Source organism: Lichenostomus cassidix, unplaced genomic scaffold, assembly GCF_008360975.1.
Source record: "Lichenostomus cassidix isolate B80296 unplaced genomic scaffold, HeHo_3.0 HiC_scaffold_43, whole genome shotgun sequence".
Classification (NCBI taxonomy): domain Eukaryota; kingdom Metazoa; phylum Chordata; class Aves; order Passeriformes; family Meliphagidae; genus Lichenostomus; species Lichenostomus cassidix.
In genome coordinates this window covers 1,852,509-1,879,729 of record NW_028147635.1, presented here as the reverse complement: position 1 = coordinate 1,879,729, position 27,221 = coordinate 1,852,509, and the positions used below count along the sequence as shown (strand labels likewise).

Genomic DNA, 27,221 nt, shown 5'->3' with positions numbered 1-27,221 from the left:
ATTGCAGCTGGAAGGAACTCTGCCCATGGGTTATTTTGCTGAAAGCCAAGTGGAACAACATCTTGCAATTACATTTCACTGCCAGTCTGTCCTGGTTATAGGAGCAGGGCACCAGTTTAGCACTCTGTGGGTGTGACCAAACTAGGCATTCTACTCCCATTAGGATATTTCTGATGAGCTGCTGATGACAGGTCATTTGCAGGAGCTGCCCAGTGCACCCCTGATCCCTCAGGCTACCAGCTGGGTGTTAAATGAGATAAGGAAGAAGAGGCAAACCCTGCAAGGCAAGGCAGTGTTTCTGTTTCTTCACACCAATGATTCAGCTGAGATGACTCCCTCCAGGGAAGCACCAGCACAGTCCCACCTACCCTGAGGGGTCATCTCTGCTAATGGGCCATTGTGGACTCAATGGCACCAGCGCAATGGGCAGCTGAAATGACTGAGACCATCAAAGACTCCCCAAATATCCCATGACTCACAGGATGACATCTTTCCATTGTCAAACTCCCTGCCTGGGGGAGGTACTGAGCATTGCCACCTGAACCTGAGCATATATAATCTGGGTTTGGGGATGTGGGACACAACTCAAGAGATCCAGAGAAGGAGGAGCAGAACTTCCACAGGACTGCAGCCACTGCTTTAGACAAGACTGCAACTACCACTTCAGAAGGACTGTGATCACCACTCAGACCAACAGGTTTGGTTTCCTTTTGCTTTCTCTTGGCATACAATGGGGTCATGTGGCGCTCAGCACAGGAACTAAGGAACACCATGCTGTTCTTCTCCGAGGGTGCCTGGTTATACTCCGCCTTTGTGAGTTAAAGCTGTGTCATTGTATTTCTTGTAATCTCTTTGGTGGATTGTGACTCCCATCTTAATCTCTCTTGGGGCAGTTTGGGGGAATCCATTTCTCTTGCCAGTTTAAACCAGCACAGCGTTTCAGAGGTTTTTGACAGTGACTATACAGCCTGTGATTTCTAGAGATGGACTGGGGCAGGAATAACCTTCAAACCCAATGAACTCACACCTTGTTTTTCCCCCCAAAACAGGATTTCCCATTGCCAAACTTGGCTGGATGGAGAAGGAAGCTGTGAGGAAGAGGAAGATGCCCTGGGACAGCCAGTCAGGTGAGGAGGAAGTCACTGCCCCTTTCCTGCTCTCTTCTCCTCCATCTCCCAGCCCAGCATTGCCCCTGGCTGCAGGACAACCCTGCTGCTGACGCCGTCTTGCCGAGAATGGACTGGGGGGGATCTCCTTACCCTTCCCTCTGGCACAGAGGAAAATCCCAAATCCTCTCCTTGTCCTTCCTCCCCCAGGCAACGAGCTGATGACAGAGAGTAAGGAGGACAAATCCTCTCTGAAGAACCTCATGGAAGAGGCCATTTTGAGCAACTCCATGGTGCAGGAATCCAATGGGGAGGAAAAGCCCTGGAGATCCCACATGAGGAGAGGCTCCAAACCAAGCCCAGGGTGCTGTGAGGAGAAAAGACCCACCCTGTGCCAGGAAATTGGCCAGCGATCGAGCCAGAGCTATGAGCAGGTGGCCCATGAGCACCTTCCCACTGGGGAGAAGCCCTACAAGTGCTTGGAATGTGGGAAGAGCTTCAGGAAAAGCTCTCTTCTCATCTGCCACCAGATGATCCACACTGGGGAACGGCCATATGAATGTGGGGAATGTGGGATGAGTTTCTCCAGGAGATGCCACCTGATCCGCCATCAGATGATCCACACTGGGGAAAGACCCTATGAGTGTTCCAAGTGTGGGAAGAGGTTTCAGACCAGCTCCAATCTCCTCCTCCATGAGCGGATTCACACTGAGGAGAGGCCCTTCCGCTGCCCTGACTGCAGGAAAGGCTTCAAGCACAACTCCACCCTCATCAGACACCGGCGCATCCACACAGGGGAGAGACCCTATGAGTGTGGGGAATGTGGGAAGAGCTTCAGCGCGAGCTTCAGCCTGATCATCCACCAGAGGATCCACACTGGGGAGAGGCCCTATGAGTGTCCTGAGTGTGGGAAGAGCTTCACCCAGAGCTCTAACTTGACCAAACACCAACGGAGCCACCAGTAAGAGAAGCCCTGCACAAGCCCCAACTGCAGGTAGAGCTTTATCTTCTGCTCCAGCCTTATTACCTAAAGCCTCATGGTTTTTCTGCTATTTGGGAGGGATGTTTGGTGTTTGGGAGCTATTCTGCGTGATTTGCTGCTTCTGGGGTATTCGGTACAGTTTCTTTCTCCATTTTGTGTTTGAAAAGCCAAGAGGGCTCATCCTGTTTCTCAAAACCACCCAATTCCATGGGAAAGTACTCAGTCTTACCCCAAAATGGCTCAATCCCTGCCCAAAACGACTAATTCCACAGCCCCTCAGTGTGGGATGGCATAGGAAGGAGATTCAGCAAAGTGGGATGCAGTTCCGGAGGGGTGAGATGGGCATTGGGTGGGGCAGGATGGGTGGGATGGGAATTGGAAGGGTGGAAATAGGGCTTGGGAAGGGGATCTTGATGTCCAGGAGAGGTGTGATGGGATGGTGTGGAGATTGGGAGTGTGGGACAGGGTCTGGAATGAGACAGCCAAAGGTTGGGGTGACGAAGGGAGGGGGAACTTGTTCCTGAGTGGGTTTTTGGGTATTATATACCAGGATTATTTCTCATGAGCCTTGTGGCAATAAAGAAAAAGGAGGTTCATCCTTTTGGTGTGGTGCTGTGTGTTGGGATTTGGGGGTTCATTTCTTGTTATTGTTACTATTATTTGTATTATTTATTAGTTATACTTCTAAATCCCACCCATTGTTAATAGTGGCTGGATGGCAGCTCACTGGGAAGATTCCCTTCCTTCTCGCAGTGGGACTGAGCTGTATGGTCTCTTCCAAGTTGCCAGTTGTAGTAGTACAGCAGCCCGAGGCTGCTGATCCCGAGTCCCAAAACATAGAGCTCCATCCCGTACAAGCGGATGTCTCTCAAGATAACATCTCATGGGACTCGGAGGAGGCCGGGCTGTAGGCTGTGCTCTCCCTCCCTCCAAAAGTTTGTGTTAAGTTGATTCGTCCTAAGTTTGCTGTCCCCTCCCCTGCTCCTCCCCTGTTGCCGCCTACCCCCAGAATGTTCTGTTGCTGCCCTGCGTCCATTGGTTCTTTGTACTCCCCGCCCCAGTTATGCCTGATTTGCCCCCGATGATGTATTCCCTAACCCGGTTGGTCCCGCCCCTGATCTCCGCCCCGGGAAACCCCGTGGCGCCCCTTAAAAGGTAATGTTCTGAGCTTGCTCGGGGCTGCTCAGCACAGCACTCCTGTTGCTAGGGAACCCCCTCTCGTGCTTCCCACCGGGACTCCCTGCTGAGTTGCCCTGAGAGTTCCAGCGACGTGCCTCCCTGCTTGCTTTCCTCACAATAAACAGCACCTTGCTCACTCTCAACCTGCTGGGACTGCTTTCATTCCGAGGGCATCCGGCCCAATTCGCCAAGCTCACGCGGTAGGCACTGGCCACTGCGCCGGGGTCTCCTCTCCCGATTGGGTGACCCTGAGGCAAGCCCCACTGCTAGCCGGCACCCGCTTGGAGGACCGGGACCGCCTGCCCGGGGAGCCTGCGAGGTCCCTCCCTGACCACGCCGGAGCCCCGAGAAGCCCGTAAGGGACCAGGCGCCGGGAAGAGAACTCTTTAAACAACTTTAGCCAGTGGCTTCTGAAGATGCAAAGTCCTGTTTCTGGTGGTTTTGGTGTGGTTTGGAGCTGGGGAAGTGTCTCATCCCCTCCCAGAGGTGCTCTGAGCCTGCTCTGCACCACATCTGCACTTGTGGCACCTCACAGCTGCCCTGCCCTGGGGACATAGCAGGACTCCCTCCTGCCAGGGCTGAGGCTTTGCATGGCCTCTCATGACCCCTCATGTCCAAAGCTCTGTGCTGGCACTGCCCTGAGCACCAACGTCACTGCAGCCCCACGGCCTTTGCTGTCCCCCCGTGTCCATTCCCTGTCCCCGAGTCCCGCCCGGCTCTGGCAGCAGCAGGAGCCGCAGCGCAGTGGGCGCCAGCCTGGCCCAGCCGGGGCTCCCAGCAGGAGCAGCAGCAGCATTGCCAGCCCTTCCCAGCTGCTCCTGCCTTGGCTTCCCCAGGGGTTTTTCCAGGGGAATTCTGGAGTACAGCAACAATCACCCACAAACTGGTCACTGGGCTCAGCCCTTGGCCTTTCTGCTTCCTCCAACCAACCCAGGCTTCTCTCAGCATTCCAGTTCCCTGCTCAGAGCCTTTGGCTCCCTGCAATCTGGTCCCCAAGGATCTGTTCTCACGAGTCCCTGGGGAGCCTTTGGGACATTCTCTGCCCTCAATGTGGCCCATTGATGCTCCAAGGGACTTGGAGTTCTGCTTCTGACTCCTTGAGTAGCTTCTTCAACCTTCTCACAGTCCCTGAGCATCACAGACTCAGCTCCAAATCCACCTTGAGGCTCATTAAAATACAGAAAGCCCTCAGGAGCTCCTTGTCTTCCTTCCATTGACTTCAAGTGTTCATGGCTTGTGCAGCTCATTGGAGTCAGTTTGGAGTTCTTTTAAGGAGGAACATTTCAAAGTGCACCCCATGACTTTTCTTTTGAATCAAGGAAATATTTTTTTTATATTTCAGTTTAGAGAGGAGGTGATAGAAACATTCCCCAAATCATCTTGATGCTGAATGTCTCCTTAGGAGGTCTGGGCATGTAGAACAATGAGACTCTTTCAAGCTGACCCTGTTGGGACAACCTGCTCCTCACCCCCAACCTCACCATGGCTGACATTGCCCACCTGGCACTGACATCCCTGTTCCCTGCATCACAAACTTGTCCCCTGAGCTCTGCAGCTGGCTGTCCCAGCCCATTGCTCCATGTCCCACCTGCTCTCCTCAGGGCTCTGCCTGCACACAGGCCCAGGAGGAGTTTCCTGTTTGTGAGGGAAGAAAAGCCTGAGCAGGTTTCCTACACAACAAACCCCACTCAGGAGCCACATGCTCAGTACAGGCTGCCTCTGATGATATCACCTTTCTACAAGGGACAATGTGACCAGAAGTGATCTCTGTAAGCAGAATTCTCTGTATCTTGAAGCAGAATTCTCTGTCCCTGTTCTTTCCCTTGATCTCAGTTACAGATGGAAGTTCATGGTGCCATTCTCACCTTTAAACCCTCTTTTGAATACAAACAGATGTTCCCAAGTGTGTTAAGCAGGTGTTGCTCAATGTTTATGCAAAGCTTTTGTGTTCCCAATGGAATCACAGAGATCATTGTGACACTTTGGGGCAACATGGAACCATGGAGACCAAAGTGACACTGCAGGGCCTCATGGATGAAGGGAGACCATTGTGACTCTGTGGCTCCTCATGGAACCAAGGGGTCATTGTGACACAGTGGGGCCTCATGGAACCCAGGAGTGCATTGTGACACTACAGAACCTCACGGAATGAAGGGGACACTGTGACACTGTGGGGCCTTGTTGGAACTCGGGAGACCATTGCTGACAGAACAGGAGCTCATGGAATGGGGAGAGCCAGGCCCAGGGGACATGGCTGCAATGGTGATGGCTGTGAGGTCACTGCCACTGCAGCAGCCTGCTTAGCCCTCAGCTTACATTCTGGCCAGGAGTGTTGTGAGGTCACCCAGCACATCAGAGAACCAACACAACAGGAATTCCATCCTTGGGGAGAGGAGGGGTTTCACTATGTCAGGTTGCACAAAACTCCTGTCCTTGGACAATTGCTGGGATGGAGCAGCAACTTCAATGGAAAAACAGTTGATGTTTTGTGACAATCTCATTGTAAAATATTCCTTCCTTATAACAAATGTAAATCCACTCTCATTTAGTTTAAACATATTGACCCTTCTTCTGTCACTGTAAACTTTGGGAAAAAATGACACTCCATTTTCCTTGCATTTTGGCCAATATTTTTCCTTCCTCAAAACCTTGGAGAGGACTCAAAAATCTCCCAAGATGAGGTTTGGATGCCTCAATACATAAGCAGGCTGTGCAGTTACAGAATGGGCTGTATAACATCATTGAGTGACTGTATGACACCACAGAGCAGGCTGTGAAATGCCAGAGCAGGATGTGATATGTGACATCATAGAGTGGTCTGTGGCATCACTGGTTGGTTGTGTGACATCAAACAGAAGGCTGTGACATCACAGCGTGGCTGTATGACATCACACAGCAGGCTGTGAGGTCATAAAGTGCACTGTGTGACACCACAGGGCGGTGATGTGACATCACAAATGGGGCCATGAAATCATGGAATGGCTGTGAGACATGATAGAGCAGGCTCTGACATAATAGAATGGGCTGTGACATCACAGGGCAGCTTTATGTGACCATAACAAAGGCTGTGTGAGATCACAGAATGGGCTGCGACAACACAGGGTGACTGTGTGACATCACAGGAGGGCTGTGTAACATCACAGAATAGGTTGTGACATCCCAGGGGGCTGTGTGACATCACTGGGGAGGTCACTCTGCCCCAGCCCCACACACACGTCCCCCAGACAAGTCCAACGCTGCTCGTGCACAGCAGGGTCCCCTGTCCCCCCAGGTCCCCCCTGCCCCCCAGTGCCACAGCCTCCCCCAGAGGATGTTCCACGAGATCGACCCCCAGAGCCTGACACAGGGACAGGGGGGACAGGGCCCTGGGGGGTGGGACAGGGGGACAGGGACCCCCTGGCAGTGTCCCTGTGTCCCCCAGGGTGAGAGCCTGGCCTAAGGCTCCTTCACCCTCTTATGAATGAGGGCTTGAGAGCACTTAAAAAATCCCCAGCAAGGGATCAGCAAAAACCAGATTTAATATTAAGCGACAGCACAACAAAGTTCCTTGGCAAGAGTCACTCTGCTCCTGACTGGACAGTTCAGGCACACCAAGGGAAAAAAGCAACAATGAAACCAAGCAAATGCATTCAATAAAACCAGAAGTTAACTGAGAACTGAGAGGGACGTCACTGCTCCAGGAGAGCTCCAAGGGGCTCCTTTTGGAGCCCTGTTGATAGGGCCCCAAGAGATGGACTTTAGTCACTGCAATGTTCCATCCTGGCTGCACTTTGCATCAACAGCTTTCTCTGACAGTGTGAGAACAGGGATGTTGTGCCACTGAGGGAAGAAAAAGTTCCCAAGGCTGCTCCTAAAGAAAGCAGGAGCTGGTTGGACAGCAGCAGTGCCTGGGAGCAGACAGTGTTTGTGATCAGCTGCAGAGGAGCTGAGCCCAGGGGCTATTGGCCAAGGCTGAGGCCTAAGGAGCATTTCTCAGATCCAGGGCTGCCCTGGAAAGGTGGTGGTGGGGATAATTCACACCCTCAGGGTGCTCCCAGTTCCTCCCAGTATTTCCATGTCTGTGCTCCAAGTGCTGCTCATAGCCCTGATCTGTGGGGATGGGAATGTCCCACTCCCTTCCCGGGGCAGTGTCACACCTGATCCAGGTGTGCAGGGCAGGACCTTGCCCTGACCCCAAGCACTGTCCCACCTGCAGGATCTGCTGCCCATCGGCCTCTTCCTCCTGCAGCCCCAAGCCCAGGTTGGTGCAACACAAAGGGCAATGGCTCAGGGTCATCCCCCAGCAGGGGCTGTGCACCCCCTCTGCCCCCTCCCCAAATTCCCTCCTGGGGGCAGCAGGAGCTGGGTCAGGAGCCCTGTGGGGAGGGAAATGGGGGTGACACTGGCATGGGGGGTCACACATGCTCTGGGGGAAACACATGACCCCTGTGGACACCCTTCACCTTCTCCTGCAGAGCCAGGAGGATGAACTCCAACATGGAGCCCCCAAACCCTAGCAGCACCTTGGGGGGTGGGGTATGGTGGCAGCTTTGGGTTTGTCATGACCACTCAAAAACCCTCTCCCAGCCCCACAGCCACTCCCAGGCCCCTCAAACCACTCAACAGCTCCTCCTAGGATGCTCCCAAACCACTCCCTGCAATATAAATGGGTCCAAGAGCCACCATAACTCCATTCCCATCTCCCCCTACACCCACCCAAATTGTCTCCAAGTCACACAGCCCTGCCAGGACCCCAAACCTCTCTCACAGAGCATGCCAAACTCCCTCTCAGCACCACAAATGACCCCAAAAGCCACAAAAGCCCCTCCTAATTCCCCCAGGATTCCCTAAACCCTCTCCCACCCGCCATGGCACTGACCAGGAGAGGCTGGTGGACAGGAACATCCACATCTGGGAGCAGCTTGGGCACTTCAGCAGTGATTTGGGCACTTTGAGGGGCACACCCCACATGGGGAGACGCAGGCCAGGGACTGGGACAGAAAACCGGAATTCCTGGACAACAGATGGGCTCAGGTGGACACATTCTGCCAGCACAACTATGAGACTGTTGTCCTGTCCCCCAGCCTGGGCAGCCCCAGAACATCCAAATCCTCATGACTATTCCCCTCAACCCCAAATTCTCCCCCAAATGCACAGTAAAACAGTGCAGCTTTAGATCTCTTTGTTTCATTTCTTTATTTTACCTCAGCTTTGGTTGTTCTGACAAGATGATGAAGGAAATTATTTAGGTTGGAAAAGACCTCCAAGATCATCCAGCATTTCTTGATGCCACCAAAAGAAACAATTACACAGCACAGTGTAAAGCGGTTGTGAGAGCCTGAAGGAGTTTCCTGACATCTGTGAGGACCTACCACCAATGTCCTCAACCCAACCATCTTCAAATACCGAACATGTGGACAACATCACCAACAGAGATGAAGGAACGGTATCACCCAGAGGGAGAGAAGTGCCTGGAACTGCGGAAACTCCAATAATAACAGTCCCAATGAAAAATCCATCCTGTCCCAAATGTGGGATTATAACCAACAAGATACTGGGACTAATGGACCACCTACTAAGATCCCATGGCATTCGAAAAGCCATCTATAAATGTGCCAAGTGTGGAAGAACAGACAAGAAATTTCAAAGCATTATATGTCACCATGCTAAGTGCAAAGGTCCCACCCAAGAACAACCACAAAGGGACTGGGTGTGCGAAATCTGCCAACAATCCTTCCACACCAAAAGTGGACTCAATCAGCACAAAAGATGGAAACATCCAGAAGAGAGAAACCAAGAAGGAATTGTGGCCTCACAACCATCACAGAAAGGTGCCCCTAGAATGGTATGGATGCTGGGTGAGGAAGATACCATGTTAAAGCTCCTCAAAGAACATCCAGGCGAGAATGTTCTTAACATTAATAAAGGGATTGCTGAACAGATTCCAACAAAAACACTAAAGCAGATGAGAGACAAAAAGAGATCCTTGCTGAAGAGGCTGGAAACATCTGAGATGCCTGAGCCTACTAAGGGGAATCAAGTGACTCAGAACACTTTATAAACATTGCCCCAGACAACACTCAAGAAGGTGATGATGAGTCACACAGTACTCTAATAGATCACTATTACAGACAAATCCGCACAGGGATCAACAAATACATCATTTGCCACTACAAAACCGCCTATGAAAACTTATCAAGCGGCATTGAAGACAACCCCCTGGAACTGATAAACAGTAAAATGGAAGAATACAATGATGATCTGCTAAAGGTCCGGAAAGAAAAGAAAGATAAAGGTTCCAAACACCTCAAAAAAGGAAAACCACCTGGAAAAGGCAAAGCCACGCAATGGATGAAAAAACGAGCTGTAAAAAGAGGTCATTATCTCAGATTTCAGAAACTATTCCACAAAGATAGAGGCAAATTAGCGAGAATTATATTGGATGACATTGAAGCCTTAAAATGTGAGATCCCAGCCTCAGAAGTATATACAGCATTCAAATCTAGGTGGGAGTATATACAGTATTCAAATCTAGATGGAATTTTTAAAGGATTTGGAAAGTTCCGTGGTAGAGCAGGGGCGAATAATACAGCATTTCATGATCTCATTACAGATAAGGAAATTGAGAAGAACATCAAAGAGACGGCAAAACGCACTGCTCCCAGGCCAGACGACATCTCACTTGAGGAACTAGAAAGACTGGACACTGATTTCTCCCGACTAGTGGAGATCTATAATCTCTGGCTGATGACCGCAATCATCCCCGACTCAATAAAAGAATGCAGAACAGCCACAGATGTATACACAGTATTTAAATCTCAATGGGAGTCACTGGGGACTTTTAAGGGATTTGGAGAATTTTGCGGTACGGCAACGGCTGACAACTCAGTCTTCGTGTCCCTCATTACAGCTAAAGAGGTGCAGAAGAACTTTAGTGAGATGGCGAGACGTACTGCGGCTGGACCGGATGGCATCTCGTTAGACGAGCTTGAAAAGTTGGATACTGGTTTCTCCCGTTTGGCGGAGATGTATAATCTCTGGCTGATGTCCACAAATATCCCCGACACAATAAAACAATGTCGAATGGTTCTCCTCCCGAAGTCGAACCAACAGGAAAGACTGAAGGATATTAACAACTGGAGATCAATTACCATCGGTTTGGTCATTCTTCGATTATTTTCACGTATCCTGACTGCGAGATTAACAAAGGCCTGCCCATTACATCCGAGGCAGAGAGGGTTCATTCGTGCCGTGGGATGTTCCGAAAATCTGAAACTTCTCCAGCTTTTGATTAAGAATGCTAAGAAAGATCGGAAAGCAATTGGAGTTGTTTTTGTTGACATTGCCAAGGCTTTTGACACCGTGAGTCATGACCATATTATTAAAGGACTCCAACAAAGAAAGATTGACTCACATGTTGTCCAACTAATCCAAAACATGTACGAGAACACCATCACAAGAATTGTTACCAAGGAGGAGAAATCCACTCCCATTAAAATTTTAAAGGGAGTCAAGCAAGGTGACCCCATGTCACCACTACTGTTCAACCTGGCACTTGACCCCCTACTTTGTAAATTGGAAGAGAAGGGTAAAGGATTCCATCAAGGTGGCCATACAGTAACATCCATGGCCTTTGCCGATGATTTGGTACTTCTAAGCGACTCCTGGGAAGGCATGAAGAGAAATATCGAGATCCTCGAGCAGTTTTGTGATCTAACTGGCCTGAAGATGCAGGGAGGAAAGTGTCATGGGTTTTACATCAAACCGACATCGGAACCTTATACCATCAATGATTGCCCTGCATGGACAATTAATAATGTACAATTGAACATGATTACCCCAGGAGAAGCCGAGAAATACCTAGGAATGTTGGTTGACCCCTGGGTGGGTATCGTGAAACAGGATATAGTGGATAAGATCAAGATATGGATCGAGAAAATTGAGCAATCACCTCTTAAGCCCTTTCAAAAATTGGATATACTTAAAGTCTACACGTTACCTAGACTATTCTATCTCGCCGACCATATGGACACGCCGCTTGGGATTCTGGAAGCTGTAGACTTACAAGTGAAGTCTGCAGTTAAGAAATGGCTCCATTTACCAGCATGTACATGTGATGCTTTATTATACTCTAGCACACGGGATGGAGGCCTGGGAATCACCAAGCTGGCAGGGTTGATCCCGAGTATACAAGCAAGGAGGCTGCACCGGCTGGTCCACTTATCTGACCAGGTCCTCAAAGACATTCTGAGGAATGAAGATGTGCAGCTTATATATAACAAGCTGTGGACAAGAGCAGGAGGGAGTCTTGATGTGATTCCATCAATATGGGATCAGCCCCCCGTATTGGTCGGACCTGATTTGGAGGGCTTAGAGAAATTATCGGAATGGGAGAGACCTACACCAAAGCCGAAGTTTCCGAGCCCACGCAACTATAGAAATCTGGAGTTTGAAAGGTGGACGGATCTCGTATCTCAAGGTCGCAGTATTATCGTTTTCAAGAATGATACCACCAGTAATTTTTGGATTAACAACTACCGATACATACCGCACCGGAAGTTGTTGACTGCACTGCAATTAAGGGCTAATGTCTACCCTACTCGTGAATTTCTGGCGAGAGGTAGGCAGGAGCAAATATACAAGAATTGCAGACACTGTAATGCATCCATTGAGACATGTTCCCATGTCATCGGAAAATGTCCAAGTACGCAGGATGCGAGGATCAAAAGACACAATGACATCTGTAGTGTCTTGAGCAAAGAAGCGGCAAATTACAACTGGACTGTCTTCGAGGAGTCCCACATACGAGATGATAGTGGGCAGCTGTTTAAACCGGATCCCGTATTTGTGAAGGAGGGGACAGCCTATGTTGTGGACGTTACCATCAGATGTGAGAAATCCGACACCTACTTGGAGAAGGCCGCAGAGGAGAAGGTGAACAAATATCATCACCTAAGGACTCAGATTTGAGAACTAATGAATGCTGATGAAATCCACTTTAAAGGGTTTCCCATCGGCGCGAGGGGGAAATGGCCTTCCGCGAACTCTGGTTTGCTAGAGGCCCTGGGTCTTCCCAAGACGAGGCGGGCCAAGACTTCCCGGGCCCTAGCGACCACAGCATTAATGACATCTGTTGATATCGTCCATATGTTTGCTAGTAAATCAACACCTATTGTAACTTCTATTCCCACGGTTCCCTAGCCCTTCATTTGGTTGTTGTTGTTATCTGGTGATGGTAAATAAAGGATAATATCACTGGGAGCTAGCACTGTCGCTAGTGGGGTTGGAGTGTGGGCTGGATGGTGGGAATTTATCGTTCTACCCATATGTGGCATCACACCGAATTCGACCCGAAATTGCCTTTGATATCGTGCAGGTGGGCGGGCCACCTAACCGCAACCCGCAATTGGACGCAAAATTCTGATCTGGACCGGGTGGATGTTCTGATGTGGTGTTACACCCAATTTGAGACGAAATTATTATTGATTTACCATTCAGTTGACTCTAGTCTGGCGCTGTGAAGAGACATGAGAGGTGTAGAATAAGTGGGAGGCCGGGCATGTGCTTGGCGCGGCGGGGCAACCCGCCCAACAGCGTCCTGGCCGTCGGTGAAATACCGCTACTCTGATCATTTTTTCACTTACCCAGTGAGGCTAACACAGTATTCCACGCCCTTATTACAGCTAAAGAGGTTATGAAGAACTTTAACAAGATGGCAAGGCGTACCGCTCCTGGACCGGATGGTATCTCGCTAGATGAACTTGAAAGATTGCATACTGGTTTCTCCCGACTCGCGGAGACATCTAATCTCTGGCTGATGTCCACAGTCATCCCCGATTCAATAAAGGAATGTAGAACAGTTCTCCTTCCAAAATCAAAGCAACCAGAAAGATTGAATGACATTAATAATTGGAGACCAATTACTATCAGTTCAATTATCCTTTGTTTGTTTTCACGAATCCTGACCGCAAAGTTGATAAAAGCTTGCCCAATACATCCAAGGCAGAGGGGATTCATTCAGGCCGCGGGATGTTCAGAAAATCTAAAACTTCTCCAACTTTTGATTAAGAATGCTAAGAGAGATCGTAAAGAAATTGGAGTAGTTTTTGTGGACATCGCTAAGGCCTTTGACACTGTGAGTCACGATCATATCATCAAGGGGCTTCAACAAAGACGAGTTGACTCACACATCGTCCACTTAATTCAAAACATGTACGAAAATACCACCACGAGAATTACCACCAAGGAAGAGAAGTCTGCTCCCATCAAAATCTTGAAGGGAGTGAAGCAAGGTGACCCTATGTCTCTGCTACTGTTTAACCTGGCGCTTGATCCTCTATTATGTAAATTGGAAGAAAAAGGAAGGGGATTCCATCAAGGTGACCATAAGATAACATCTATGGCCTTTGCTGACGATTTAGTACTTCTGAGTGACTCCTGGGAGGGTATGAAAAAGAACATTGAGATTCTTGAGAAATTTTGCGATCTTACTGGTTTGAGAATGCAGGGTGAAAATGTCATGGGTTCTTCATCAAACCCACAGTGGACTCTTATACCATCAATGACTGCCCTGCATGGACTATTGGTAATACACCATTGAATATGATTACCCCAGGGGAATCTGAGAAGTACTTAGGGCTGCTGGTTGACCCCTTGGTAGGCATTGCAAAGCAGAGTATACTGGATAAGATCAGGATGTGGTCAGATAGAATCGAGTAATCACCTCTCAAGCCCTTCCAAAAGTTAGACATTCTTAAAGTCTATACTTTACTGAGGTTAATCTACCTCGTTGACCATATGGACACGCCGCTTGGGATTCTAGAAGCTGTGGATTTGCAAGTGAAGTCTGCAGTGAAGAGATGGCTCCATTTACCATCATGCACCTGTGATGCGCTGTTGTACTCCAGTACACAGGACGGAGGCCTTGGAATTACCAAGGTGGCTGGGTTGATTCCGAGTGTACAAGCAAGAAGGCTGCACCGGCTGGTCTGGTTATCCGATCAGGTTCTCAAAGACATCCTGAAGAATGAAAAAGTGCAGCTTATATATAATAAACTTTGGACAAAAGCAGGAGGGAGTTTGGAATCGATACCATCTATATGGGATCAACCCCCCATAATGGTCGGACCTGATTGGGAGGGCTTAGAAGAGCTATCAGAATGGGAAAGACCAGCACACAAGCCGAAATTTCCGAACCCGTGCAAGAATAAAGAACTGGAATTTAAAAAGTGGACGGAACTCGTGTCACAAAGTCGCGGTGTTATTACTTTTAAGAATGACACCATCAGCAACTTTTGGATAACTAATTATAGATACATACCGCACTGTAAACTTTTAACCGCTTTACAATTACGAGCCAATATCTACCCTACTCGCGAATTTTTAGTGAGAGGCAGGCAAGACCAAATTTATAAGAACTGTAGACATTGTAATGCATCTAATGAGATGTGTTCCCATATTATTGGAAAATGTCCCAGCACGCAAGATGCAAGATTTAAGAGACACAATGACATCTGTAGTGTCCTGAGTAAAGAAGTGGCGGACTACAAGTGGACTGTATTCGAGGAACCACATATACGAGATGATTGTGGGCAATTGTTTAAACCGGATCTCATATTTGTAAAGGAGAAGACAGCCTACGTTGTGGATGTCACCATTCGATACGAGAAATCCGACACTTATTTAGAAAAGGCCGCAGAAGAGAAGGTAATTAAATATCAACACCTGAGGACCCAAATTCAAGAGCTGACAAATGCTGACGAGATCCACTTCAGGGGATTTCCCATCGGAGCACGAGGAAAATGGCCTTTGACGAACTCTGGTCTGCTAGAAGCCCTGGGTCTTCCCAAGACGAGGGGGGCCAAGACTTCCCAGGCCCTAGCAACCAGAGCGTTAATGACGTCTGTTGACATCGTGCATATGTTTGTGAGTAAATCAGCTCATATTGTAACTTCTATTCCCCCGATTCCCTAGTCCTGTTCACTTGGTTGTTGGTTGTTATCTGGTGATGCTGGTTAATTAAAGGTTAACACTTCTGGGAGCTAGCAATGTCGCTAGTGGGGTTGGAGTGTGGGCAGGAAGGTGGGAATTAATTGTTCGTTCTGATGTGGTGTTACATGTGATTCGACTCTTAATTGATATCTTACTCAGGTGGGCGGGCCACCTAACTGTAACCCACGAATTTGACTCTAAATTCCGATTTGGACCGGGTGGACAGGCCACCCTTACTTAACCCGGAAAAGGAGCATGTCTACATGTCTCATTTACTAGCCAAATGCCTCGTCATCTAATTAGTGACGTGCATGAATGGATGAACGAGAGTCCCACTGTCCCTTGTGGTAGGCCTGAAGAAGTGGCTGAAGGGTTGGGAGAAAACTCACCCCTCTGCTCATAAGTTGGTTTTGCTTAGCCCAGTTTTTGCTACTGGGTGGGGAGGGGCACAAAAATGGCTTCTGTGTGTCCTGGGTGAATGTTGTAGAAGTTTTCACCATGTCCAGCAGAGCCAATCTATGATGGCTCTGAAGATGATGGACATGCTGCTGGCCAAGTCTGGGCCAATTAGAGATGTTGGTTACACCTCTGGGATAACATATTTAAGAAGAAATCAAAACAATGTCCACAAGCACTTCTTTTTAGACAGAGGATGAGGAGGAGGTGAGAATATGTGAGGGAAAACAACATGGAGACACCAAGGTCAGTGGAGAAGGTGGGGGAGGAGGTGCTCCAGGCACCGGAGCTGAAAATCCTCCGCTGGCCATGGTGAGGCCCATGGTGAAGCAGGTTGTCCCCCTGCAGCCCATGGGGTCCACAAGGGGTGCAGAGATCCATCCACAGCCTGTGGGGAGGTGCTCACGCTAGAGGAGCAGGTGGATGCCTGGAGGAAGCTGTGATCCAGTGGGAGTCCCAGTGCAGGGAAAGGCCTTGTTCCTTGGGATGGAAACAGCCTGGCCTGGGCTCAGAGCTCTGAACCCTGTGGACAAGAACTCATGGGGCAGCAGATTCCAGCAGCTGCTGCTCGACAGATTGGACCCACGGCAAAGAATTTCACAGAGGACTGTCTCCAGTGGGAGGGACCCATGGCTAAGTAGAGGACTCCTCTCCCTGAACAGCGGAAGAAATTTTGGTCATGGACTGACCAAAAAAACCCATATCCTGCCCGCCACAACCCCCTGTGCTATTGGTGGGAAAGAGGGAGGGGGTGAGCAGAGAAACAGTGTATTAAGAGCTAATTTTTAGTTCCCATTTGCCTCCTCTGACTCTGTTTAGGGTTAGGTTACCAAGAAATCACTTTGCAACTTTAAATTCTCAGCTTGTTTTACCCTTCACTGCATCCTACCCAGGTCATTATCTTGACTCATGAGCCCTGTGTGTGTGTGTGCGTGCGTGTGTGTGTGAGTGTGTGTGTGTGTTAGGGCTTTTTTTCCCCTCCCCTCTGCACAGCTGCAGCAGGGGAGAGAAGAGAAAGCAGATTTCGTAAGTGCCTGGCATTTGGCCAGGGTCAAACCACAACACTGGGTCACTGGCAGTGTGGGTCACCAGGGCTCTTCCCAATGAGGGTCCTCAGATGGGGGATGAATATGGAGCAGTGCAGGAAGGTCTTCCCCAACTCGGGACACTCGCAGGGCTTCCCTTACCGGTGTCTCCGTTGGTGTTTGGTCAAGTGAGAGCCCACAGAGAAGCTCTTCCCACACTCAGGACACTCATAGGGTCTTTCCCCAGTGTGGATGCACCGGTGCCTGATGAGGTGGGAGTTGCGCTTGAAGCCTTTCCGGCAGTCAGGGCAGTGAAAAGGCCTCTCCTCTGTGTGAATCTGCTCATGGATGAGGAGATCTGAGCTGGTCTGAAACCACTTCCCACACTTGGAGCACTCATAGGGCCTCTCCCTGGTATGGATCCTCTTGTGCCTGATCAGGTGGGAGCTATGGCTGAAGCTCTTCCCACATTCCCCACACTCATAGGGTCTTTCCCCAGTGTGGATGCACCGGTGGGGGATGAGGTGGGAGTTTTGCTTGAAGCCCTTCTTGCAGTCAGGGCAGCGGAAGGGCCTCTCCTGTGTGTGAATCTGCTGGTGCTTGAGGAGATCTGAGCTGGTGTGAAACCTCTTCCCACACTCGGAACCCTCATAGGGCCTCTCCCCTGTGTGGATCCTCTTGTGACACATCAGGTTGGAGCTGTCTCTGAAGCTCTTCCCACATTCCACACATTCATAGGGCTTCTCCCCGGTGTGGATCCGATGGTGGTCCATGAGCTTGGAGATCTTTCTGAAGCTCTTCCCACATTCCCCACACTTGTAGGGCTTCTCGGTCTCATGAAGTTTCTCAGGAATCTCCGGCTCAGAACTCTGTCTGAAGTTCTTGCCAACTTCCTGGCACAGGGTGGGTCTTTGCTCTTCAGAGCACCCTGGGCTGGGTTTGCAGCCTCTCCTTGTGCAGCATCTCTGGGACTTTTCCTCCTGGTTGGATTCCTGGGTCGTGGAGTTCCTCAAAATGGCCTCTTCCATGAGGTTCTGCCGTAAGGACTTGTCCTCCCTGGTCTCTCTCCTCAGCTCATTGCCTGGGGCAGAAAGGACAAGGAGAGGATTTGGGATTTGCCTCTGCACCAGAGGGAAGGGGAAGGAGATCCCCCCAATCCATCCCTACCAGGACAGAGTCAGCAGCAGGGGTGTCCTGCAGCCAGGGGCGATACTGGGCTAGGAGATGGAGGAGAAGAGAGCAGGAAAGGGGCAGTGCCTTCCTCCTCACCTGCCTGGCTGTCCTGGGGCATCTTCCTCTTCCACACAGCCTCCTCCTCCGTCTGGCCAAGTTTTGGGACTCGGAAATCCTCGTTTGGGAAAAAAAAAGGTGTGAGTGCCTTGGGTTGGGGGTTCCTCCTGCCCAAGTCTATCTCCCAGGAGTTCCCCCTTTCCAGTCTCCTGTCTTTGGGGTTCTGGGGTTTCCCATTCTCGAAGCTGCTGGGGCTCCCATGGGTCCTGGGGATTCCCTTCTCCTGGGTCCTGATTAGGGATGCTGTGAGGTTTCGGTGCTCCCAGGGGTCCCTTCTTCCCTGGTTGTGCTTTGGCTCCCAGGGCTCCCAGGGTCCCCCTCTTCAGGCTCCCCCACTCCAGGCACTCGGGGCTTCCCCCTCTCCCCATCACCCCTTTCAGTGTCACAGTGTCCCAGCCCTGCCTCATCTCCAGCCTCCCCCACCCCTCCAGGCTGCCAGGGGTCCCCCAGCTCCGGTATTGCCCCTCTCTGCTCTCTCCACTTAGGGAGTACAATTTTCCACCCTCCCAGCTCTCTCGAGGATCTCCAAAACTGATGTCCTGTCCTGCTGATAGCAGGCCATTCCCACATGGACCCCACAATACTCCACCAAAGGTGCATTTATGGCTCAGCTTTGGAGTCCTGCAAGATCCAAACATACCCTCTGGCCAAAGATATCCCTGCCAGGGACATGCAAAGATATCTGGGGCTCAACTCCAGAATCTGTGAGTTCCATACACCCCTGCAAAAAAAAAAAAAAACCCTTCTGGAGACCCTCTGATAGATCTGGGGTGAGCTCCCCATCCGTAATCACCAGTGGAATGCAAGGGGGGGCAATGATCCCAGAGCCAGGGGTGCTGCAGACACAGTGGCTGGTGAAACCTCTTGGTTCTCCTGCTCCTCCTTTTCCTGCTCCTCCTTCTCTCTCTCTCCTCTTCCTCCTGCTCCTCCTCTGCTCCCACCCCAGAACCCCATTCCCCTCCCTTCTCTGACCCACAGCTGCTGCAGCACTGGCTGCTGGGTGGGGGGAACCCCCCGATCAGCCCCAGGGATGACAAGGGGGCTTGGGGACCCCCAGTGCAGATCCACCTCCCCCAGAGCCCCAGGGAATTGCTCCAGGGATCGAGTGCAGGGGGACAGGGCTGGACCCCCATGGAACTGCCCTGCTTCCGTGCCAACCCCACCACCTTTCCCTCCCCTCTCCTCCCCTTTCCCATATTTCTCCCAATCCACAGACCCCTCCCAACTCCATTTGGGTGTCCCATCCCCCTCCCGCTCTCTTTCGGGGTCCCAGCCCCCTCTTTTCCCTTGCTCTTCTGCCCTTGCACCATCATTCCCTCAATCCCCAAAACCCCTCCCCCCTATGATAGGTTTTGGGGGTTCCAGGCCCCTCCTGCCCACTCTGGGGGTCCCAATCCCCATCTCGCTCCATTTGGACCCCCAGCCCCCCTTCTCACCGCGCCCCCCGCTCACCCCGCGGCCGGGGGGACTCCCAGCGCCCCCAGTGCCACCAGTAGGGCCCCAGCTGCCCCCACACGCTCTTGCCGTGCCCAGCGCCGGTTTTGCAGGTGCCCAGAGCCCCAAAGCAGCCCAAAGCGCTCTGCCCTGGGGGTCCCCAAAGCGGCCCCGCCCCGCGCGGCACTGGCAGCACCAGTCCGGAGCAGTGCGCAGCGCGGGCGGGCGGCATCAGCCGTGCCGGGCAGGGCCGGGCAATGCCCGCGGGGCTCCCCCCGCACTCGGCCCCCAGTTGCCGGGACAGCAAGGGGGGCCCGGCCTGGGCGCCCCCCACCTCCCCCCTCCCCAAATTCTGCTCCCGGGGACGCTGGGGGCGAGGGGGGGCGCAGGTGGGGTCCAGAGGTGCCGGAGCCACGTGTCCCCCAGCTGCCACCCCCGAAGGATCAGGGGTACCCCAAAACTCCCTCACAGCTGCCGGATACCCTGCAAGCTCCTAAGGAGTGGGGTCCCCTCGGCTTCATCACCCCCAACCTTCGGCTGCCTCATCCCAGGACCCATCCCACCCATCCCCCTCCCGCAGACTTCATCCCACACCCCAATCCACATCCAAACCTTCCCACGCCCCATCCCATCCCATCCCATCCCATCCCATCCCATCCCATCCCATCCCATCCTATCCCTCCCAGCAGACGCCACCGGGGTCCCCTAAAAATCTCACGTGCTGGGGACTCCCCCATATCTCCCCCAAGGGGCATTTGTGATTCACATTTGGAGTCCTGCAAGATTCAAAAATCCGCCCCCTCCCACCCCCCCAAAAAAACCCCTACCAGGCAGCCAACAAGGATATTTGGGGTTAGGTGCTGCAGTCCTACAAAGTCCAAAAATCCCCCAACCTCCCAAAAAGAACCCCAGGCACCGCCCAAGATATTTGGGCCAAGCTCCCCCTGCCCGCTCACCTGTGGGATGTCCCGGGGGGGCGATGCTCCCGGGCCGAGGGTTGCAGACACAAAGAACAATAACTCCTGCTCTGTACCTTTGGGTGCTCAGTGTGTCTGCTGGGAGCCTCCTCAAGGGCCTTCAGCCACTGCTCAGCCCAAGGACAGCAGCAGCAGCACCTTTGCAGGGCCCAGCAGGGCTCTTGCCAGCTGCCCTTGCCCACCTGCACACAGAGCCTCCCCCAGGCAGGGCCCTGCAGACAGGCAGGTTTCTGTAGGGCCGGGCGAGTGCACAGAGGGTGGGATGGGCTCTGTGAGCGCTGACAGGGACAAGGCTCCTCTCAGGAGGAACATGTGCAGCACAGGGAGATGATGAGGGAAGGAGAGGGAGCTGAACAGAGCAGTGCTGTGGGCAGGAGGGCACTGTTGGTGTGTGGGAGGTGCCCTGCACAGCTGGGGACAGGGAACACTGTCCTGAGTACCAGGCTGTCCCTGCCCTGCCCTCTCAGGCACAGCACCACAACATCTTCTCTTGTTTCTGCATTCCTCTGATACTCTCACTGTTATCTGGTGCTCTCAGGGAGGCTCTGGGCTTTGCAGCAGCTGAGGCAGGCACTGCCCTTGGGATTCCTCCCAGGCAGCTGTGTCCATGAGAATGGGGTGTCCAAGCTTCCCTGTGACCTGTGGGGCTGTGGGCAAAGCAGTCCATGGGAAAGGGGAAGGAGCTGAGCCTCCCTCCCTGAGATGCCATCATGAGCACACCTGGGGATCTCCTTGCTGTGTCCTTCCAAGCTCTGAGCTTCCCTCCTGGGTGCAAATCTGTGCCAGAGCCTCTCAGAGTTCCCTGAATGCCCCACGGGGAAGTGCAGAGATGCCACAAGTGAGGAAATGCTGTTGGGTTTGCCAAGGGAACAGTGAGTGTCCTTGGCAGAAGGAGGGGCTGAGACCTTGCTGAGAGACCTTTGGAGAGGGTGAGACATTCAGTGATCCCTCTGCTCTCAGCAGGGTCTGGTTTCTTCCCAGGGTGACAGGGAACTGTGATTGTGCTCTGATTGCAGCCAAAGGTGCAAACCCAGGGCAGTTGGGAACAAGCCCATCCAGCCCCTCACCTTGCCCTGATCCACAGGGAATCCCTTTGCCTCTCACATCTCTCAGTGGCAAACTCTGAGTACAGCAGAAATGCTGGGGATTTCTGACCTCAGAGAACCAGGAAAGATGTGTGGGTAGGAAAGCATTCCTTAAAACTCCCTCCTGCTATCCTGTGGAACTGTGAGTGAAAATGCTACCAAGCCTTTTTGCATTAGGAGGGATTCCCCTGACAAATCCTGAATATTCAGCCTTGTCCCTCTGCCCCATGGCCACAATCCCAGGGCAGCAGGGCAGGGATGGCTCCTGGAGAGCCCCACGCACAGGCCTGGCTGCTCATGGCACACTCAGACAGCACAAGTGGAGCTCAGGCAGGGACCTGGATGAAGGTTTTCCCAGAGAAGGAACAAGGGTGTATCAGTCCCAGCCGGACAGTCTGCAGGGAATGGCACAGCTTTGGCTCAAAGCAGCCTCTCCTGACTTGTCACTGTCCTTTTCTCCATCAACAGGTCCCCATGGCCAGACACAGCAAATGTCCAACAGCAGCTCCATGACCCAGTTCCTCCTCCTGGCATTCACAGACACATGGCAGCTGCAGCTCCTGCACTTCTGCCTCTTGCTGGGCATCTCCCTGGCTGCCCTCCTGGCCAACAGCCTCATCATCAGCGCCGTAGCCTGTGGCCACCACCTGCACACCCCATGTTCTTCTTCCTGCTCAACCTGGCGCTCACTGACCTGGGCTCCATCTGCTCCACTGTCCCTGAAGCCATGCACAATTCCCTCTGGGACACCAGGGACATCTCCTATGCAGGACGTGTTGCCCAAGTATTTATTTTTTGTTTTTTTCATTTCAGCAGAGTATTTTCTCCTCACCATCATGTGCTACAACTGCTCTGTGTCCATCTGCAAACCCCTGCACTGTGGGACCCTCCTGGGCAGCAGAATTTGTGCCCACATGGCAGCAGCTGCCTGGGCCAGTGGCTTTCTCACTGCTCTGCTGGACACAGGCAATACATTTTCCCTGCCCCTGTGCCAGGGCAATGCCCTGGGCCAGTTCTTCTGTGAAGTGCCCCAGATCCTCAAGCTCTCCTGTTCACACTCCAGCCTCAGGGAACTTTGGCTCATGGTCATTACTGCTTGGATAACTTGTGGCTGTTTTGTGTTCATTGTTTTCTCCTATGTGCAGATCTTCAGGGCTGTGCTGAGGATCCCCTCTGAGGAGGGACAGCACAAAGCCTTTTCCACATGCCTCCCTCACCTGGCCATGGTCTCCCTGGTTATCAGCACTGCCATGTTTGCCCTTGGTGCTTCAGAGAGCTCAGGGCAGCTGGGAGAGCTTGGAGGGAGCTGGGGTGGGCTGAGAGAAGCTGGCAGAGAAACCCATCAGTGTCCATCTCAGCCTGTGTGAGCATGCAGGGGGAGGATTGAGCCCAGGGCTTGTGGGGCAGAGCCAGGGCCTGGGGAAGGGGTGGAAAACAGGCAAGTGGCCGAGACAGGAGGCTGCTCTGTGCCCTTGGTGGGACAGAGAGAGCAGGGAGGGAGCCCAAGACATTTGTCAGCCCAGCCTCTGTCCCCAGCCATTGCCAGCCCTTGCTGCTCAGCCCAGGTTTGCGGGTGAGTTTGGCTGTGCCCCAGCTCCATCCTGCTGTGGGGCTCAGGGCCTGTTCCCGGCAATGGCCAGCTCTGCCCAGCCTCTCTCCTGGCCCCAAGCCTGGCAAAGCTATTTTGAACGTTTATGAGCCCTCGAGCATTGAATTGCTGAAGATCTGAAGTCTGAACAAGCCTCTGGAGAAGTAAAATTCAGCAGCAACCTCCAAGTTGCTGAGGATGTCAGCAGCCCCCACTGAGGCCATCCCTGCCAAGAGACTGTGGGGGCAATGAGCAGACAAGGAGAACATCCCTGGGGCTGAGGAAGCAGAATGTGATGGCACCACCAGGTCCAGGTGGGAAATGAACTGTGAAATGTGGCTGTGAAAGCCCTGCCTGGGCTGTGCCAAGCAGGACAGATACACCCTGACTCCCATGCCCTGGGAATGGGGCTCTGTGGCCTCACAGGATGCTTGTGGCTCTCCTGGGAGCAGTGGAATGTGGGCTGTGGAATGGTGAGTGCAGGTGTAAGGCCCCAAATAACTCTCTCAACGAGACTTTTAAAAGGAATTACAGTTGTTTGTGGACTCTGAGTATAAGGCAATATTCCTATGGGAACAATCCCTGGATAGAAGGAAATGTGGTGGTGAAATCCAAATTCTGGCCATGGGTGCCTGGAGGAGAAGGACAGTTCTTTTCCACAGGAAGGACAGCAGAGAGCCCCAGTCTTTCAGTGGCAGATGAGAAGCGACTCTCAACATGTCAAGGTCAGCTGGCCCCTGGGAGACCAAACCAACCAGACCTGTGCCATGTTCCCTTGGTTTTATGGGACCCTGAAGTGTCACAATGGCCTCTTGGTCCCATGGGGGTTCACAGTGTTACAATGTTCTTTGGTTCCACAGTGTCACAATTAAGCATTGATTCCATGAGGCCACTCTGTGTCACCATGGAGCTTTGGTTCCATGCAGCCCTGCTTTGTCACGTCACCCGGGTTTCATGAGGCCCTGCAGTGCCAAAAAGGTTCCTTCATTCCATAAGACCTCATTGTTTCACAATGGTAGTCTTGTTTCCATGGGGATCCACAGTGTCATTAAGGTCTCATTGGCTCCATGCGGCCCTGTACTGTCACAATGTCCCCTTGGTTCCATGAGGCTGTGATGTTTCTTAATGGACTCTCCATGGTTCCATGAAGCCTTGCAATGTCACAATGCACCTTTGGTTCCACAGGGTCTCACAGTGTCACAATGGTCTCCTGTGGTTCTGCAGTGTCACAATGGAATCTTGGTTCTATAAGGCACTGCAGTGTCCCAGTGGCCTCTTGGTTTGATGAGGTCCTGTAGGGTCACAATGGCCCCTTTGCTTCCATGAGGCCCAGCAGTGTCAAATTGCCCCTTGGTTCAACAAGCCCTGCAGTGTCACAATGGTCCCTTGGTTCCATGGAGCCACACACAGTCACTATGGTCCCCTTGGTTCCATGAGGCCCTGCAATGTCACAGTGGTCTCCATCATTCCATGAGGCTCCACAGTGTCACAATGGTCTCTCGGTCCCACAAGGCCCCACAGTGTCACAATGGTCTCTGTAGTTCCATGGGACCCTGGGGTGGTGCATTCCTCCCTCCCCTTCTCAGGCTGCCCTTCGATCTGAGAAATGCTTGTTAGGCCTCAGCCTTGGCCAACAGCCCCTGGGCTCAGCTCCTCTGCAGCTGATCACAAACACTGTCTGCTCCCAGGCACTGCTGCTGTCCAACCAGCTCCTGCTTTCTTTAGGAGCAGCCTTGGGAACTGTTTTTCTCCCCTCAGTGGCACAACATCCCTGTTCTCACAGTGTCAGAGAAAGCTGTTGATGCGAAGTGCAGCCGGGATGAAACATTGCTGTGACTAAAGCCCATCTCTTGGGGCCCTATCAACAGGGCTCCAAAAGGAGCCCCTTGGAGCTCTCCTGGAGCAGTGAGCTCCCTCTGAGTGGGGCCTCTCCGAGCCGGGAACTCTCCCGTTTGCTGCACTCGGGGCATCCCCGAACAACGAGGGACCCTGGGCCGATCCCCCCACTCCTCCAGGCTCAACCCTTTGCCTGCTGGGGAGATGCAAAAGCATCCACAGTGAGCATTTCCCTGCCCTCCAGGGCAGTTTCTGACAGCTCCCTGGCACTGCCTGTGTCTGTCTGTGTGCACACACGTGTGCCTGTGCTCTGGAAATGGGGGAGAAATGCTGCTCTGGGAGGTGTTGAAGTGCCTTGGATATCTGAGTGAGTTAGGCCTGTAAGTGAGGTTCAGTCATAAGGTATGAGATAAGTGAAATGCTGCTAGGGGTTGTTCTTTTGCTAAGTTGTTGAGTTTAAGGTATAAGTTCAGGTTAAGGTAGAAGTCAACTTCTGTTAAGTCTGAGGGCTGTTAAGTTTTTAGACCGTATTCCTTTTATCCTTGCCCTCACTGTCCTTTTGTGTCACACACACACACACACACACACACATAGACACACACACAGAGTTCTCAGTTCATTGCCTGGATTTTCTTTGGTTCTCTTGTTACTTTTTTCCCTTGGTGTGCCTGAACTGTGCAGTCAGAAGCAGAGTGACTCTTGCCATGGAAGGTTGCTGTGCTGTCACTTAATATTAAATCCAGTGTTTGCTGATCCCTTGCTGGGGATTTTTAATTGCTCTCAAGTCCTCATTTGTAACAGGGTGAAGGAGCCCTGGGCCAGGCTCTCGCCCTGGGGGACACAGGGACGCTGCCAGGGTGGTCCCTGTCCCCCTGTCCCACCCCCCAGGGCCCTGTCCCCCCTGTTCCTGTGTCAGGCTCTGGGGGTTGATCTCGTGGAACATCCTCTGGGGGAGGCTGTGGCAGTGGGGTCAGGGGGAACCTGGGGGGACAGGGGACCCTGCTGTGCACGAACAGCGTTGGACTTGTCTGGGGGAACTGTGAGGGAGGCTGGGGCAGAGTGACTTCCCCAGTGATGTCATACAGCTACCCTGTGATGTCACACAGCCACCCTGTGATATCAAAACCCAGTCTGTGATTTCACAGCCTGCTCTATGACATCGCACAGCCTGCTCCATGATGTCACAAAGCCAAATTGTGATGTCAGTTTCTGCTCTCTGATGTCAGACAGAGCCACCCTCCATGATGGCAGAGTCTTCTTTGCAGCCGCACAGCCCCCTTTGTGGTGTCACAGCCCACTCTGTGTCACAGCCTGCTCTATGATGTCACACAACCAACCTGTGGTTTCACAGCCCAGTCTATGATGTCGCAGCCTGCTCTGTGATGTCTCAATGCACTCTGTGATGACAAAGCCATCTGTGATCTCACAGCCTACCTGGGATGTCATGCAGCCACACTGTGATGTCACACAGTCCCCTCTATGATGCCATAGCTGCTCTATGACCTCACACACCCAACTCTGTGATTTGATAGCCCAATCTGTGCCCTCACACAACAAACTCTCTGATGTCACAGTGAGATCTGTGATGGAACATCACTGCACTGTGATGTCACAGCCTGCTCTGTAATGTCACACAGTCCCCTCTATGATGCCATAGCTGCTCCATGACCTCACACAACCCACTCTGTGATGTCACACAGCTCCTTTCTGACATCACAGCTGCTCTGTGGCTCTCTGACACAGCCCCAGAGGTGCCCATGGCTATGACACAGCCCCCTCTGGGCCATGGCACAGCCCCTGCCAATGCTGAGCACCTGTGAGCTCTGGGTGTGCCCTGCTGGTGTCCCTGAGATGGCCTGGCAGTGCCCCCGCCCTGCTGGGCTGTGCACAGGAGCTGCTCCTGGGCAGAGCTGTCTCTCTGCAGCGCTGCCGCTTGCCAGGAGCTCCTCTGTGCCAGGAGCCCAGCCCAGCTCAGCAGCACAGCCACAGCACAGGGACTGGAATGACCCTTGTGGGGCTTTGGTGCTGTTTGCATCAGACTCAGTCCCTTGGAGTGTGTGAAAAAATTCTCAAGAACTCAATTGAGATGGAAACACTGAAGTTCCTTGTAGTTTAAATGGGTTCCACTACCAGACACTACTGAGAAAGTGTCCCCAGGCTACAGTAAGAGCAGAACACTGGAGGCAGTGATGGCAGGTGGGGACAAGCAAGGCAAAGATGTCTTTGATGCTGAATGGCATGCCTAGGTATGAGGTGCTCAATACCATTGACTCAGACCCAGGTCCTCATTTCA

At 52.2% G+C, this 27,221-nt stretch overlaps 2 protein-coding genes across 2 annotated transcripts in view; one reads left to right on the top strand and one right to left on the bottom strand.

Annotated features, from left to right (window-relative positions):
- The window catches only part of LOC146421112 (uncharacterized), a 382,384-nt gene that overhangs the window by 140,645 nt on the left and 214,518 nt on the right, over nt 1-27,221 (top strand). The window contains exon 4 of the mRNA XM_085047575.1: nt 1,553-2,060. Within this exon, the coding sequence (XP_084903701.1) occupies nt 1,553-2,060 (508 nt within the window). The remainder of the gene's footprint in view (nt 1-1,552; nt 2,061-27,221) is intronic.
- LOC146421116 (uncharacterized) overlaps nt 1-27,221 on the bottom strand; it is a 248,287-nt gene that overhangs the window by 55,448 nt on the left and 165,618 nt on the right. The window lies entirely within an intron of this gene.